This window comes from Vigna unguiculata, chromosome 3 (assembly GCF_037176805.1).
Source record: "Vigna unguiculata cultivar grain cowpea cultivar isolate G323 ecotype 2 chromosome 3, ASM3717680v1, whole genome shotgun sequence".
NCBI classification, from domain to species: Eukaryota; Viridiplantae; Streptophyta; class Magnoliopsida; order Fabales; family Fabaceae; genus Vigna; species Vigna unguiculata.
The window spans coordinates 68,256,151-68,274,556 of record NC_140794.1 but is presented as its reverse complement, the minus strand read 5'-3'; the positions used below and the strand labels follow the sequence as shown (position 1 = coordinate 68,274,556).

The 18,406-nt window shown below is 26.4% G+C and overlaps 1 protein-coding gene across 1 annotated transcript; it reads left to right on the top strand.

Annotated features, from left to right (window-relative positions):
* The first annotated feature begins 13,331 nt into the window (after positions 1-13,331).
* LOC114177453 (monothiol glutaredoxin-S2-like) lies at positions 13,332-14,049 on the top strand. The gene has a single exon (XM_028062793.2). The coding sequence runs from the start codon at positions 13,427-13,429 to the stop codon at positions 13,733-13,735; it is 309 nt and encodes a 102-aa protein (XP_027918594.1). The 5' UTR covers positions 13,332-13,426; the 3' UTR covers positions 13,736-14,049.
* The last annotated feature ends 4,357 nt before the right edge of the window (positions 14,050-18,406 follow it).

The following is an 18,406-nucleotide window of genomic DNA, read 5'->3' as shown; positions in this document are numbered from 1 at the left end:
CAATAGATATCAAACTCCTAAGTTATTTAAAAAAAAATTTGAGAGAATACACTTACTAAGCAAATTAGTTTTTTTCTCGGTGCGTACATATTCCAAAAAAAAATTATAATATAAAGAAGTATAGTAATACACTCTTTAACAAACTTTTTTGTAACATGTACCCATCGTTACTTAAAATTTATTGAAAATTACAAACTCATGATTAAGATCATTGAAAATTACAAAGTTAGGATTAAGATCCTATTGTATGAGAGATTGATGGTGTTTTGAGGAATGATTACTTGGAAATAGTGATGGACCTACATGTACATCGGGTTGTACAAGTGCACCTTTTGGTTGTTAAAATTATTAGTAAATATTTGAAAAAAGGTTTATTTTGCCCCTTCAATTTTATATATTTGAATTTACTGACCACTGTTCTATGATAGATTATGTGTAATTGAGAGGACAATGATACTACCACTCTTATTTTTTTGACTCTCATCCTTGACTCCTTGAGGTGACTTAGTGTTGACCATTGATTAATATACCACTATTTTTTCTTTTGAAAGAATCAATGATTCACACTAAGTCATGTAAGAGAGTAAAGGATGAGAATCAAAAAAATGAGAGTTTGTTCATTATTATAAGATACATTTACCTTATCTTTCGTAAGGAAGCCCAGTTTGGCCACCAGGAATATATATATATATATATATATATATATATATATATATATATATATATATATATATTATATGGGGTTGTAGTCATTGAAAGATTGTGGTTCTATGTATATGACAATGATTTTACACATAAGACATTTTGACATTACTTCTAACTTAAAACCTTAAAGCAATGAGGTTATGTGCCTTTTATCTTATATAGTATTTAACTTTGTCTATTATATCCAATGTGAGACTTTGACTCACACTTAGACTATTTCCAACAGATAATTATAAATTTATAGTTTACAAAGATTAAAATGATCTACATGGAAATGTTTCTAGTGTTTTGTATTTTAATGAATTGTCACTCTGGTAATTTCCAACTAAATAGTATTTCAATCTTAAATGGAGTAAAAAAAAAATATTGTAATCCCACAAATTAATTAGTTGATGTTTATCTTCTTAAAAGTTAACTTTGAGAAATTTATATAACCAAATCTCCTACTCAAATTTCCACACCTAAAATTATTCAAAACAAACATTTTATTTGCTTGAATTGAATCTCTAAATAAAAAGGTTATATCTTTTTAAACTTGGTGTGTATTATAACATGCTTGGAGTGTTCAACCATATGATAGTTATACAATGGAGATATTTTGTAGGTTTCTACTGATAGTTTTTATGTTTTTATACATATACTATACAAGAAAATCCTAAAATAAGAACAAAAAAAATTAGTTATTAATTAATTATATATCAATTTATAAATTAAAAATCATTAGTATCTAAAGACTACAAGAAAATTCTTAAATACTAATCCATTTTAGTGATTAATTTAAATACCAATTTACAAAACTAAAAATTATTGGTTGCTAAAATAGATATTATTATGAATAAAATATTATAATTGGTCACTAAATTGATATTTAAAATTAGCTATCAAGATTTTGGCTAACAAAGAAAATTGGTCACTAAAAAAATAACTATTATGATTTTAGTTACCAAATGAATTAGCTTCTAAATTATTCTATAATTAATTAATAACAAATTTAGTAATCAATTATAATTTTTTATTCATAATATTGACTATTTTAATAAATAATAATTTTTTGTTTTATAAATTGATATCTAAATTGATCATTGTAGTAATTAACTATTTTTTATTTTTAAAATTGATTTTTAATCAAGAATTTTCTTGTAGTGAAAATAATCTCTATTATAAATAAAAAATTATAATTATTTTATAAATTAATTCTAAATTAATCAATAACATTAACTATTAAAATTTTGACTAAAAAAAATATTTAAATTGATCCCTAATCAGTTACAAAATATTTTTTTATCTTGGATTAGGATTGGACGAAGGTTCCCCTGTCCTTTAACTATATATTACTTTTTCTATTTGCCACCCACGTAGGAATTTTTATGAAAAATAATAGTTTAACAAAGTTAATTTTAATAAATTTTAACAAACTATCTATTTAGATAAAAAAAATATTATTTTATTACTTTATTTTGGTTAAAAAATAAAGAATTAATCTATTTTAATTTTATTTATAAAAACTTTGTCAAATTTGTAAAAGAAAAAATTGTCAAAACATGATTTTTAAATTTTTATACCCATAATAAATAAATAAAAACCCATATTTTAAGTAATTTTTAATATGATATTTTTCTTAAAATACTGGTTTGTAAATGAGTAATGTAAAATATTTTTAGTTGTTTGAAAAGCTATGGTTTTATTAAGTGTTAATTATTATTGTTAATTAAAAAATAGTAATTTAGTCGGTTAAAAAAAATCAGATAATTAGTGAGTGAGCAGCTCCAACGAGACTTCCGATCGATGATTAGCTTAGCAGAGCATGTCCACTCTCAAAAAACATCAGGATCCTTCTCTGCTGCATCATCTTGTGTGGAATTCGCGTTTTTAACACCACAAATGTCACTGTTACCAAATTTATTACTCTACAATAGTTTAAGCCATTTCTTCATCTCTGAATTGCAATCCTAATCTTAGGTTCAAAGGTTGAATTAATACATGTATATTGATTCTATTGTACTAGTTAAAATGTTAGTTTTATTTGTTGGAAGTCATTGACTATAGATAAAACCATTTTACAATGTATAAGTGGATGCAATAATCCTCACTTTACAAATCGATTTTGTGGGATTTAGTTAAACTTAAAACTCACTTCTAACATGATATCAGAGCTAGGTTAGAGTCTATCTTAACGAGATTTTTGGACATTCTGTTTCACCTGCTATTGGACTGCTAGCGGACCACTCACTAATTTCTAGTCCCACGCATGAGAAAGTACAATCCTCACCTTATAAGTCGATTTTGTGGGATTGAATTAAACTTAAAACTCACTTCTAACATTATTATCTAAAAAAAAAATATTAATGTGTTAGGAATTATAAATTTACATCTCACGTTAAATTAAAATGAATAAAATAAATTAATAGATTTATTATCTCAAGATTTTAGGTTAATTGTAGATTAAAATAAAAAGAAATCATAAGATAATTTTGCATGTGGTAAAACAATGCAATTGCATGGTTGTTGATTAAGATAGATGCTCTGCCGCAATCAAAGACAAATCATAATGCTGGTGGGAATCATAGTCAGGCAATCTTGTTAAAATCTCCGAATATTTTTTCTCATAACTATGGAATAAATAAGTGATATAAATTGCAAAAGTTCATCATCCATATGAGTATTTGTGTGTGTAAATATAAATATACTCTTGGGTATATTTTATTCGGCATGGGAAGAAAAAGAGAGAAACAAGAGAATTTTGCTTGTGGCTAAGCTATTCAATTCTCTGTGTCTCGTATCTTAAAAAGCAACAGTGAAGGCAAAAGGTATATATATTATATCATTTTTTATTTATTTTTTGTAACATGGCTCTTGATTTGATCTTTCAAGTCTCAAAATCACAATTTTGCATGTCCATGCAGAAGATCATGAATATTATGTAAAAAAGTATTTATTTTCCATTAACACCACTTCTCTATCCCTTTCTGGAATTGGATGCGAATCTAAAATATCACAAAAAGAGGTCCCAATTGGATAAACGGAGCAGATGCCTCAAAGATCGAGATAAGGCGGAAACTTCACCATTAGCAACACAAATTTAAATGTAAGTACTCCAAATATATATATATATATATATATATATATATATATATGTTTACCATCACTAGGAAATTATTAATTTAATCATTCAAATAACTTAATTAACTAATTAGCTAATCTAGTGGCTCCAAATTAACAATTCGTATTCCATGTTGATGGTTATATAGAGGGAATTTCATCGTGAAAATATAATATTAATGAGAGTTGAGTTCAACCACATAAGACATTGACACCATTCTCAACCTATAATTTTAAGACAATGAATTCATAAGTCTTTGTATTTATATAATACTCTACTTTCTCATTTCTAACTAATGTGAGACTTAGACTCACACTTAAATTCTTAATATATGTATACTTGCAATCATGCAAAAACAAAACACGAAATCTTGGTTATGTGTGCATTAAACATACAAATACAATTGTGAATGAAGTGATATAAGCATAACTTTTTAATCTTTCTTTCGAAGCCATACGAAGAAACCGACCCAAATATCTGATGGATGATTCCCCACTTTTCTCCATTACCACTATATAAGGATGCTAGATTTGGCTCAAAACCACATCTTTGTTGCTTGTTCTGTTTAAGAGGTAGCTCATTCACGAACTTTCTTTTACTTCCCCATTTCTGCATTGTTGCAGAAGAAGCAATGGGTTCTTGGGAAATCAGAAGAAGGGATAGGATACAAAGATGATTTTAGAGAGTCCAACGGTGATGTTCAGCAGCAAGAGCTTGTTCTTTAACCTTGGGGCCAAGACACAGACATTGACCAAGTTTTTTCAACTCTACAATATTCTTTTTCTGTTCTCTTCATTGCTCGTTAGTATTATGCAGGAGCTGTTTCAGTTTCATAAAATATTATGCAATTGATCTTCAGTAAACACGAACGTTAGTAATACTTGTCTAATGTAATAAAATAAAAATGTGTGAAAAATGTATAAGATTTTCATTTTTTGGTTGGGTTACACACTGCGGTATAATCCCTCAAAAACGGTTAGTTCAATACTTTCCGTAATTAAAAGAATACACAATCATTCAAATTAATTATTAATTCAATGTATGAAATTAGATAAATATTTGTCTAAAAGTCACACTCATCATATTTGTAAATATTATTGAATAAGGACTTTTGTATTTCAGAACTCTACAAGGATTGGTCAATAAATCTTATATTTTGAATCTAAACTCAGTTTCTCCATGTACTCAACACAATAAATTAGAAGTTAAATGAATTTGGTAAATATACAACATATATAATACGACTTATATAACTCATAACTTAAGGACTAAAATATTTAACATGAAAGTTCTTCAACAACCACCGATGCATAAGGTAAGAAAATGTACAATAAAATATCAGTACTATCGACTCCAAATACTTTAAATTCCAATCATAAATACATGGATTTTCTTCTTGATCTGAGTAATATGGTCAAAAAGCTTTGATATGAGATTATCATATGCTTTTGCCATGCCATCACCATCATCAATAGGTTTTACTAAAACTAGCTTATTACGATAAACAAAATCCTAAATAAAGACAAAGTGTTAATTTAACATATATATTATAATCATAAAAAAAAAATGTAATACATGTTTTTGTTAAGACTCGTATGACCAGATGTTTAAGTCAACCTAAAAATGTGCCTTAAGCCTCCGAGAGTATGATAGAGAATTATTCATAGATTCCATAAATAAAGAACTTGAATGAACCTTTACAATTCAAGGACCTATGACAAGGGTAAGGAGCAAGAGATTGGAAAATCAAATCTATTCAAAGGCTCTTGATACTACAAGTAATTCTTAAATTCAAAAGATATGAAGATCATGGCTTGAATCAGATTTGAAGGATACTTTTTTAGGAAAATTAGTTTATGTTTTTAGGCTTTGGACTTTCTTTTACACATTAGTTTATGTTTTTGAGCTCGGGCCTTCTTGTAGGGTTCCTAGGTTTTCTTAAACTTATATGCTTATATATAGAGGTACCAAAAACTGATGTAGACACTTTTAGTCATATATTGAATTTGATTTCATTAAAGAGTTCATTCTCTTTTTTCTTGGCTTAGGCATTTGGTTCTTATCAAAGATTACATCTTTGTGACGAATCTTCATTTGACTTATCAATCAGTTAGATTATGGCGTCCTCCATCTTTGTCTTATTCTGTATTCTTCTCTGATTTATTTTCATTGTACCTTTATTCAATTTTAAAAACAATCATACTTTTTCCTGGATAGGATCATATCATCTTGTATCTAAAGCAAGGTAGAGCAAGATTCTGGTTTGAATGTCCTCTTCTATCTTATTTTTCTATCATATAAAAAAAACTAAAATTTTTGAATGTTTGTGTGTTCTATGTTTTTTTTTTGAAATTTTGTTTGTCTCATTATTCTTATAATTTTGTAAGGATTTTTCCAATTTGGTTGAAATTCTAATTTGTCGTATTTTTTTTCCCGTTTTCTGTTTAAATTGTGTATTTCTACATTTTATTTGTGGAAATCATTTATTTTTTGTGTTTTGGGATTTACAAGTGCATTTACATTGATTTTCATGAGTCTAGGGGTTTAAAGGATAATTTGTTTAGTTTGTTTGTATGTTGAACTGTAAAATCTAAAATAAAAAATTGTGAATCAAAGTCAAAAAGAAACAAAAATATATATATATATATATATATATATATATATATATAAAAGAAAAGTAAGGATAAAAAAAATTAAAAAAGGAGTTCATCACAATTTTTTGTTACAATTTTATGTATGATTTATTGATTTATTGAATTGAAGTTATTCTTTTCTTAGAGTTTTTACGGGAAATAATATTAACCAATTTGGTATAAATAGATTAATTATGAAATTAACTAATATGGTGTTCACATACTTGAATAGCTACTAAACTTAGTAACATTTAAGTCTCACATCTTATCCAAAAAATATGTTCAACCCACGTCCTCTCCTTAGTAATTTGTCTCGTAGACGTAGTTACTTGAAGCAACTTAGTGACACAAATCTACCTCATCTCCTCTTGCTACTTCCAAATATTGAGTCTACCATACATAAAAAATAAAAATCTCAACTATAATTTTTCTTATACTTATTTAAAAATATATTGTACTAATTACCTAAAATTTAATCTATAAAATTATAAACAATGACTTAATTATTAAGTCTCTCCTACGTACTAAAATAATCAATACTCCCTATAAATTTTAAATTTTACTGTTCTTATATATTTAAACTTTAGTTTCAAACATTCAATAATTAAATTTAAACATCTAAATAAAATGATAGAATATAAAGGATAAACAACAACAATTAAATGGATACATTCATAAATTATCGTGATTAATAGATCCCAAAAAATCATGTTATCAATTTCAAAAGCATAATGGAGGTAGTTAGATCACTAACCTCAATGAAGAACTCTAAATCATAATTTAATCAAACAGAAAGCTCTCAAACATTGCATCACTCACAGACAAAAGAACAAGGCTCTTGGATCACTAATGCAGTGACAAACGAGGTCGTCACAACCACTATCAAAGAAGAAACAAAAAGAAGAAAAAAACCATAAATAACAGAAGAAAAGCAAGAAAGAAGAAACTACACGAAAAAAAAACCTTCAAAAATTACATTAAAAGCCTTAGTGTACGATATACATGTCAAAATTTATGCTAACTTGTGGTATACTCCAACATAAATTTTGACATTTACCTAAACCCTTAGACGTCTAACATAAATATTTTTACTTTTATTTACAAAAATGTCATGCACATCAAATATTTTTTGGAAAAAATTTAAGTAAGTAACTTAAGAGTCTTTATTTTCACTAGTGTATTTAATGCATATATTTATCATGTATGTTTTATTCTTTAATTAATATTCATATATAAATATAACAAGTGTATTATACGTGATTGAGACCGTTTCAGATAGATCAAAATGGGTTACAACCCGTGAGTCAATCCGGCTCATCACGGATTTGGGTCGGGTTGGGTTAAAATTTTTTTACAAATTTCAATACGGGTTGATTTTTGACCCGACTCACCCGGGTTGAACCCGTGGTGAGTCGAGTTGACTCCTCGACTCACCAACCCGCAAATAAAGGGTCATACAAGTATTTTTTGTTAAGTTGGGCTTTGTATTTGGGTCATGTTAGGTTGTTTTTTTTAGCAAACACATAGATAATTTGTATTTTCGTGATTTTGGTTTGTATTTAAATTGTATTAAAGTTTATTTAGATTTTAATTAGAATTATAATCTAGTTTTGACTGAAAAAAATAAAAAAAATATATTTTTTTAATTAAGTGAGCCCGTATGCCAACCTGTTTAACATGACTTATATTATAAAATATATTACAAATTAATGATGATTAAATCAAATATTTTATTTCTTTTATAAACATAATAATTAATGTTAATAAATAATAAAATATAAAATTAAACATAATAAAAAATAAAAAATTTATCAATATATTTTTGTTATTTGTTTCCATTATGGCTTGAGTTTTTTACAAATTGGTCTAGTCTCTCATTCTCACATGTTTTGTTTTGTTCTTGAAGAGAAAAAAAATCTATTATTTTTGCTCTTATTTCTTCTTTGTTCTCTTCCATTCTCGAGGAAGAAAAGAAGAAGATAATTCTTTCGTCTCAATTGATAATGAAATATTAGTTTAATAATTTATTTAATGAGCCTCTTTTATATTAATTTTTTATTTCATGAACATAGAAGAAAAAGTATTGTACTGTGTGTTTTTAATAACCGGATTTTAATTGTGGTTCCATTATATGTCTTGAGTTTCTCACAAATTGTTCTCATCTTCCATTCTCACCTATTTTCTTTTGTTTTTGAAGAGAAAAAGATCTATTAATTTTGCTCTCATCGCTCTCTTCCATTCTCGAAGAAATAAAGAAAAAGTTAATTTTCTGTTGTCTCATTTGATAGTGAAATATTAGTTTAATAATTTATTTAATGAGTCTCTTGTATTTGAATTTTTTATTTTATGAACATAGAAAAAAATTATTGTACTGTATGTTTTTTATCATTGGATTTTAAGTATGGTTTAATTATCATCGAATTTTCTTTCAGCAATATTTTATATATGTGTAATTTTGTTTTTAGTTATCATTATACTAAATTATATATTCATTGTATTAGTGACAATAATTAAATGTATAAATTTTGGATGTATTATTTTGACTCTCCAACACTATCAAAATCCGCCAGTAGGCACTCTAATCTTTGAAGTTAACTACGTCGATTCTCAATACATCAAATATATAAGAACAAAAAAGTATCACATATTTTTTGAAATTAAGCACATACTTTATTTTATCTACTTTTATCGGAGTTCTCTCCATGCATTCTATTAATTAAAAGTTTAGACAAGTTAGAATTCAATACTGAAGGTTTGAAGAGTATTTTGTAGAAACATTTAAATCACAACCTGGGAATTTTATGTGGTTAGAAGAGAATGAAATGAAATTATAGCACACACGTTTCTGTGAAGAAAAACATGAAGGAAAAAGAAAAGAAAAAGGTAATAAGATGTGTGAAATTGAAATCCTATACAATATATCAGTATCATATCATATCATATCACATCCCATTTAAAAGATTAGCTTCAATTGGTCTAAGAGTCTGCAATCAAAACCCTATCTTATCAGTTAGCATAGCACAGCATGTCCACGCTCACAAAATCAGAATATATTACTTGCTTCGGTCCTTCTCCACTGCATCATCTTGTGTGGACTCCGTGTTCTTAACACCAAATTTCATTTCATTATTCTGCATTGCATGTGTTAAAACATTGCAATTGCATGCTTGTGGATTAAGAAAGATGCTCTGCCACAATCCAAGACAAACCATAATGCTGGTGGGAATCATAGTCAGACAATCTTGTTAAAATCTCCGAATATTTTTTCTTATAACTATGGAATAAATAAGTGTTATAAATTGCAAAAGTTCATCACCCATATGAGTATTTCTGTGTGTAAATATATATATATATATACTCTTCGATTATTTTATTCGGCATGCGAAAAAAAAGAGAGAAAACAAGAGAATTTTCCTTTTGGATTGTGCTTTTTGGAGGGGTTTTCGATGCTTCGCGAGAGGCTAAGCTATTCAATTCTCTTTGTCTCGTATCTTAAAAAGCAATAGCCAAGCCAAAAAGGTATATATATATATTATATCACTTAAACATGGCTCTTTCATTTTTTATTTATTTTTTGTAACATGGCTCTTGATTTGATCCTTCTCTTTTTCTTCTCTACAGAATGTATATCTCATATATACGATTATGTTAATAAAATAACAATATGTACAGTTGTGTACTTCAAACTCTCAAAATCACAATTTTGTGTCACTGCCTTCTCTCTATCAATCTTTTTCCAACTATAAAGTCAACATTCTTTCTTCTTTTTTTCTGTTCGATATCTTTTGTCGTATATGTCCATCTCTATTTAATTATATATACGTATATTAACATATTTATATAATCTTTCTTAAGTTATATGAAGTTTTTTAAAGATAAAATGAAATAGAATAATTGTTTGAAATAAAACTTAAAATTGATGCGAAATTTAACTCTTGGGTAGTGTATGTTATATAAGTACATGAAAATGCACGTGACGTACTTTGAAATGAACGAACAAGAAGAAATGGCCTTTGGGTTCTTAGTAGAGCCAAAAGTACCTTAAATCGTAGGGAGGAACCCTAAACCATGCCCCAAGATGTAATATATTATTTTGTTTTTTAGTGTCGGTATCGAAAGAAAACGTGGCGCCATGTTAGAATAGAGAAGCAGAGAAGGGTATATGTAAAAGAGAGAAAGACAGTAACACAGCAAGATTCCTTTAGTGAGAACCAAGCATGTTGCATGCATGCATTATCTAGAAATTTTTTCAGAATATTTTTCGTCCTTATTATGTACCACCTACAACTTCAAAAATAGTTCTCTATCGAATTGCTGCAAAAAGAATTTCTTTAATATTTATTGCAACTTTCTTTCCCATACTGTAAGGTCGTTGTAAATCTACGTCACTGCCACCAATAATTGTGATTCACAATCATCTCAAATCTTTGTGGTTCTAACATAACCATGCATGTATGTAATTATTCATTTTTTTTAATGCATGTAATTGAAATGCTATTGTATGCTAGCTGCTATACGAAAAAAAATTGTTAAAAGTTGCTAAAAGATGTATATAAAGTAAGAGAAATTATACATGAAAAAAAAAAGTATATGACTATCAGTTTTCTTGATCTTGATTACGAGAAGTGTTGGGAATAGTCCAAGTGTGAGTCAAAGTCCCACATTGGATAAAAAAGACAAAATTAAACACTATATAAGAATAAAGACCCATAACAATATTGTCTTAAGGTTTTGGGTTAAAGTGGTGTATAAGCTCTTATATGTGTAAGACTAATAAAATATAACCATATCAAATCACAATCTCTCACCATAATATATCAAACATAACCCAACAGGACATGCACATTCCTTTTTAACTACAATCTCTCACCATAATATATCAAACATAACCCAACAGGACATGCACATTCCTTTTTAACTGTCGATATTGAAGTTGCAAGTGATATTTAATTTGTTTCGGGGAAGAAAAGAAATCGTCCCATAATGTTTCAAATCAAAAATTTTGGGATAAGAAAGTTTTAAAATATTAAAAACAATAAAGGAATTCAAACCTTGAAAGACACATTTAGAAAAACTAGAAAGTTTTTATAATTAACTAGCAGAAACATACGGTGATCTTTCTGTATTTTTTTTTTTTGAAGTTTAGAGAAAATAGAGTTTGGAAATAATAGTAAAATGTACATGAATATGAATATTAGTGTAAAAATTATAAATATGATGGAAAAAAAACACATGACAGCTTTTTTAAAAATAATTCAATATAACGATTATTATTAAGAAGTTAATATATAATATTATAAAGGGTAAAATTATAATTATGAAATTTATACAAAAAAAAAAATCCTCTTTATAAATAGGTATATATTTTAAATTATCTTTTAAGAATAATTATTTTCATTTTTTATTTTGAAAATCTGCAACCCGGTTTTTAAACATGATTTAATAAAAAATTTACAATAAAACATATTTAAACAAATATAAGTTAAGTCTTTTTATTCAAAGAGTTTACTCATCAAAATCTCATAATATATTGGCCTTCATAACATGGGACTGAAGGTGCTAGAAAGACCAAGAAAAGTTTCATTTGATTTATGTTTTGATAATTCATTTTGGAGATTTTATCTAAGATATTTAATGGTTTAAAAACTATATATATGTCTGTCAGTTTATTATATATATGATAATAAATTGGATTCAAATGGTAAAGTATATAAAAAATGAAAATATTTTATATAATAGGTACATTTAAAATTAATTTCACTAGTTAAAAAATTTAAATTGCAAGTTCACTTACCAAAGAACTAGTTTTAAGGATTGAAAATTATAGCTGACAAAACCAAATAAATCACTATGAAAATCCCATATTTATTGAAGCAAATGTAATTTTGAAGCTATCTAATTAATATAAATAAATGACCCAGAACCTCAATCCTTGAATGATCTCTCTGTCTCCATAACCTTCTAGTTGAATTATAAATATTCGATTCGATTAAAACATTTATTATTATTATTATTATTTTCTATATCTAGTTCTCACGACAAAGTTGAATATTATTTATAGTTTTACAATTGCCCCAAAAATTTTGCATATTAATCCCGAAAAGATTAGAGGCTTGACAATCACAGTATAAAGAAAGAGTTTTAAAATAATGGTTCATGGCAACAAAAAACATGTATAAATATAATCATAAAAATTATGTTGAAAACAAATAAAATGACATAAAGAAAAGAACAGCAGAAGGTGATGAATAATATTATGTCAGAAATATTTATTTTCCAATAACTCCAATACAGCCTCAATGATCTTTCCCTTTCTAGAATTGGATGCGAATCTAAATAGCACAAAAAGAGGTCCCAATTGGATAAATTCAACTTTTCTTCCAACGCAGCAGATGCCTCAAAGATAGATAAGGCAGAAACTTCACCATTAGCAACACAACTTAAATCATAAGTACTTAAAAATAAATAAATAAATAAATTCTTCATTTCCCAAACAGGAGTCGTACGTATATATGCAATCGTGAAAAAACAAAACACGAAAACTGTTGATTATGTCCCAAGAATCAAATAAGTGTGTGCATGAAACATAGAAATAGAATTGCGAATGAAGTGATATATGATATAAGCATAATTTTAATTTTCTTACTTTTGAAAGCATGCGAAGGACTCGTCCTTGTTTTTCCGTATGCATGCATGGATAGAGAGATTCGTTTGTAGTAAAAGGAAGAGTTGGATCAATCACTTTCAACAAATGATCAAAGAAAATTTCGAAACCGACCCAAATATCTCATCGATGATTCTCCACTTTTCTCCATTGCCACCCTATCTTTTTCTTTGCTTAGCGATGCCAATCCAAAACCTTTCAAACCACTATATAAGAATGCCACACTTGGCTCAATCTCACATCAAAAACCTCATCAGTAATACAACATCTTTGGTTTCTTTTCCCTTTCTGCATTGAACCCATTTGGCATTACAAGGATCTAATATGGATCGGGTGAACAAGATGGTTTCAGAGAGACCAGTGGTGATCTTCAGCAAGAGCTCTTGCTGCATGAGCCACACCATCAAGACCCTGTTCTGTGACTTTGGCGTGAATCCATTGGTTCATGAGCTTGATGAGATACCAAGAGGCAGAGACATTGAGCAAGCTCTTTCAAGGCTTGGTTGCAGTCCCTCTGTTCCTGCTGTGTTCATCGGTGGTGAGCTTGTTGGTGGAGCCAATGAAGTCATGAGTCTTCACCTTGATCGCTCCTTGATTCCAATGCTCAAAAAAGCTGGAGCTCTTTGGGTTTGATCAACACTATTATACCATTGATCTTCACCCTAATCTTCATCACGCACACTCTAATAAACATCTTTTCGCTATATATATATATATGATCATGCCATTACATATAGGTAGGGAGAGGATATATATGTGTAATGAAGAAACTATATATCCATGCATATGCATATGCTGTTATTATATAGTAGTATAGAGTTATGTATGTAATAATAAGGCTAACTTAACTCATGCAGGTCTAGTTTAGCCTTTTTTTGATGGCTTAGAGATGATGTAATGTTATCTTTTTGATATATTTATATATATATATATGGTTGTAATAATAATTAGATGGAGTTGCAGAATATATAACTATGTTTAGTCTAACGTGAGAAAGATAATGAATTTCTCTTATGATAGAATGTATTTTGAACCATTAAGGTGGCTGGTTTTTCGGTGTTGAAGAAGGAAATATCACTGTATTTGTTGAAAGAACAATAGTTGCATAAAAGATTAAACCAGAACAGAATCTTATACTAGTAAAAAGTGGAGTATTTGTGACGTGTGATTCGGCTACAAGCTGCGTCTTCTTCCAGCACTTAATTGCTTGAAAGAGTACGTAATGTTCAAGTTATTATTAAAAGATGAAATAACTTTTTATAGATATTTTTAACCATTGTTTTCTAAATTCTAAAGTTTGAAAAGGTGTATAACCATAAACTTTCTATTGCTGATAGTTCTTATACTACTACAATTAAACATAAATATTCAATTCATTAAACTTAATTGTTACAACTTTTTGTAAAGTTGGGAACTGAATTATTTTCTGTGATAATAATTAAAAGTTTAAATTATTATGACAACATGTGTATAAATAATAAATTAAACCAGTCAAATATTTTTCAATTATTTTTCTGTAATTGATTTTATCTTTTTCTTTGTTGAGTGATTAAAAATATATACAGTAATTTGATTTATTGATTAATTTTCCCATCTAATTTTTTTTTATCCAAATCCAAATTTATGTTGTGATTTTATTTTAATAATTTAATTTAACTGTTGTCGTTGATTAGATTAAGACAATAATGTTGCATTTAAAAATAAGATAGGAGGATGATAAATAAACGGAAATAGTTAATCTTAGTTTTGAAAAACAATTACAATGGTAAAATTTGCAAATTTGTTAATACTTAGCACAACAAAAGATATTAGAATAAATTCTTGTATTTTGGTATATGAATTAAAAAATAAAGTATCTTCACTGTAACAATTGAAAAAGGGGTCTCGTGGTACATACCCATCTAGGACAAATCAATCTGTTTCGGTAGATATTTTTTGAACTCGTTCTCGTTTTGACTAGAATCCTCACATTGGTTGAGTATAGGTATGAAGATTTTCTGACTTTTTCAACTGAGTATGACGATGGGTATGGAGATGTACAAATCCGTCATGTTCCCCCGTGTCATAATACCCTTCCCCCTTATATTCCTGTCCCTAGTAGCGGAACTTGGACTAAAATTGTAGGGGGGCCAAATTAGATTTGTTATATATAATTTTTCTTTAAAAAAAAACTATTCATTTTTTTCTCTTCATTTCCTCTCCTTAAAACAAACACACGTAATAGTAGAATTCAAAACAATATTACTATCATTCTCTATTATATCATGATACCAATTCATGAATACCATTTTAGATAAGTCATTCGTATCTCATCAATTTGATTTGGTGGTATTGTCAAATTTGATGTCGTTTTTCCCAATGAATTTTTAAATTCATTATATGTAACTCTGAGAACTTTAGAGATTTGTTTTATATTGTCTTAAATTCTTGGTTTTTATTAAAGTTTAGTTAATGTAAATGCATTTCTTTTTCATCTTCATCACAAACCTTCCTCTTTGAAAAAAGGAATCAATTTTTTTACTTTTTATCATAATCTTTCTAATATAAATTTATCACCTCTCACCTATTTAGAAAAAATAAAATTTATATTCATAAATCACAATTATTACAATGCAAAACATAACAAAACTCATACTACTTTAATTAAATAAACAATACTGTATAAATTCAAAACATAAAAAAAAATTACCATAGGTAGTGAAAAACACAAAATCCCTATATTTCATAATTAAGGGTTATAATAATTTAGGAAAAATTATAACTAGGGTTCATACCAATTTCATAAAAGAATCCCAAAAATCATAATTAGAGTTTATATTAATTTGGGATAAACTTAATTTGGAAGAAACATCCTAAAAAGAATCATAAACTAACTAACATACATAAATCATAATAAGATACTAATCTTGATTTGTGAGAGATCATGCAAGAATGTATACATGAATCTCAATCTATGTGTTTCTAACCTCTATTTTCCTATCTATCTCTTTGTATTTATCCCTCTTCACACACTTTTATGATAATTTACATGGTGGAAAGATCTTATAGTCAGAAAAAAAAAACCCCTAATCTCTTTTATAAATTAATGTCTCTATTAAAAAAATTTATTTTATCTTTTATTATAATTTTCCATAATATAATCTTAATATAAATAATATATAATATAATTTTAAAAAATATATAAATATATATAAAAAAATTCAAAAAAAAGAAAATGGGGGAGGCGTGGCTCCCCGTGTCATATCCTAATTTCGTCATTGCCTATCCCCATTTACCTTATTAAAATATTCATAATCATTTAAGTAACCTTAAATGACTATGAATATATATATATATATATATATATATATATATATATATATATATAAAATTGTGCACTTTCTATTTTTAACATTTTTTAATTGTTTGGTTTTTCATGAAACTTATTCGTATCTCCAATATATTTTTTATCTTATCATACCCTTAATTATATATTTTTTTTTGTTTTTCTTTTGTGCGATTTCATTCGATAGTCTCTTAGATTGTTTCTAAGACACACATTTGATAATTTTTTAATATTTTTATTTTTTGTTTATTTCTATCATGTAAAATACTATTTTCATATATTTTATATAATTATTTTTTATCTTCTAACTCATTATCATATTGTAATTTTGTCGCTATAATTGTATAAAAAAATTATTTACTATAATATAAAAAATTTAATGTAATTGTCATGAATTTTTTTATCACCATCCAACATATATTGAAGTTCAAAAGTTACAAAATTTATGTTAAAATTTTATTATTATTAGTTTAATCTTTTTTCTTTACGTGATTTTGATCAAATGGTGTATTATAATTTTTATTATTGTATAAAAAAAGATTCATTAGAATTTAAGAAATTGAAGTAAACAGACATTTAAAATATATTTTAATTTGAATATTTGTTTTCCTTTTATATTTTTTTAAATATATTTTTAAATTTTATCAACTAGATTTCATTAATGTTTGCAAAATTAAAAAAAATGGTTCTAATGAAATTTTATTTGGTATTCTAATTTGAAATATTTACAATTATAATTTCTTTCTCAATATTTGATATCGAAGAAAGAATCTTCCTCTTAATATTGAATATTTGATAATATTATATTTCATATACTGTAATTTTTTATTATTTTATACAAATTAATTAATATTGAAATAGTAACAAAGCAAGTACAGGTATGAGTACGAGTATCTACACGTTGTCTAGTGGGAACGAGGATGAGATAAAAGTTTGATATCCATTAAGTTTGGAAATGGGGATGGGGATAATTTTTTTTGTATGCGGATGAAGATGAATTTTTTCTATTGATATGAGTATGAGATAGCGAAATATGTTCCCGCCACGTTACCATCCTTATACCCATCCCAGTAAGGACCCATAAATATTAATATAAATAACACATCACACGAGATAAATTAATTACATTTTTATTAATCACTGTATTTATATTTACTGACACACTTAGCTAACTTGAGCGTCGAATGAGTACCTTTAAAGTTAAAGGACTTTGGAGTCTTCAGAAGATATATTCAACTCGTAAGAAATTACTAATTCATGAGTAACAAATTGTTTTTAATTTATAAACATCAAACTAACAAATTAGTTTATTGTATTAGAAGTATTTAAAATAAACTAATATATTAAATATTTAGTAAATATAATTATATAAATAAAATTTGAGTTTTTTTAGACAAAATTATATTATATAATTATTTTAAATTATTTAAATGATTAAATTCTTAGTAAAATTATTAGTACTTCGATTTATATTTCAAAAGTTATATATCTTTTTTATTTTGATAATATAATGATAATATAAAAGAATTAATATAATGAGTATTAGTTAAATTTATGTTATTTTTTCAATTTAAACTAATGATACATTGAATTTGTATTTTATAATTTCTACGTTAACATGATCAATTTATAATGTAATTTGTTTTCAATTTGAACTAAATAAAAATTAAAAAGTAACTCAATAAATACTAAAATAGTGATAATTAATTGCCTCTATAAAATTTATATAAGTAATAATAATATATTAAGAAAATATATTAAAATATAAAATATTATAATAAAAAAATTAAACATGCTGCAAGTTATATGAACTAAATACTTTGAAGGACTTGCTAAATTTTTTGTGTTAATTAATTTAGATTTAAAGTAATCAAATAAATTAATAACCAATTTATATGTTTTAAGGTAAAAAAAAAATTAGTCAAATCTAGTAGCTTTTACCAAAGTAATTGTTATTAACGGTGAAAGGATAACTCACA

Coding starts and splice junctions, on each gene's coding strand:
- LOC114177453 (XM_028062793.2), top strand. CDS start 13,427: ATGGATCGGGTGAACAAGATGGTTTCAGAGAGACCAGTGGTGATCTTC.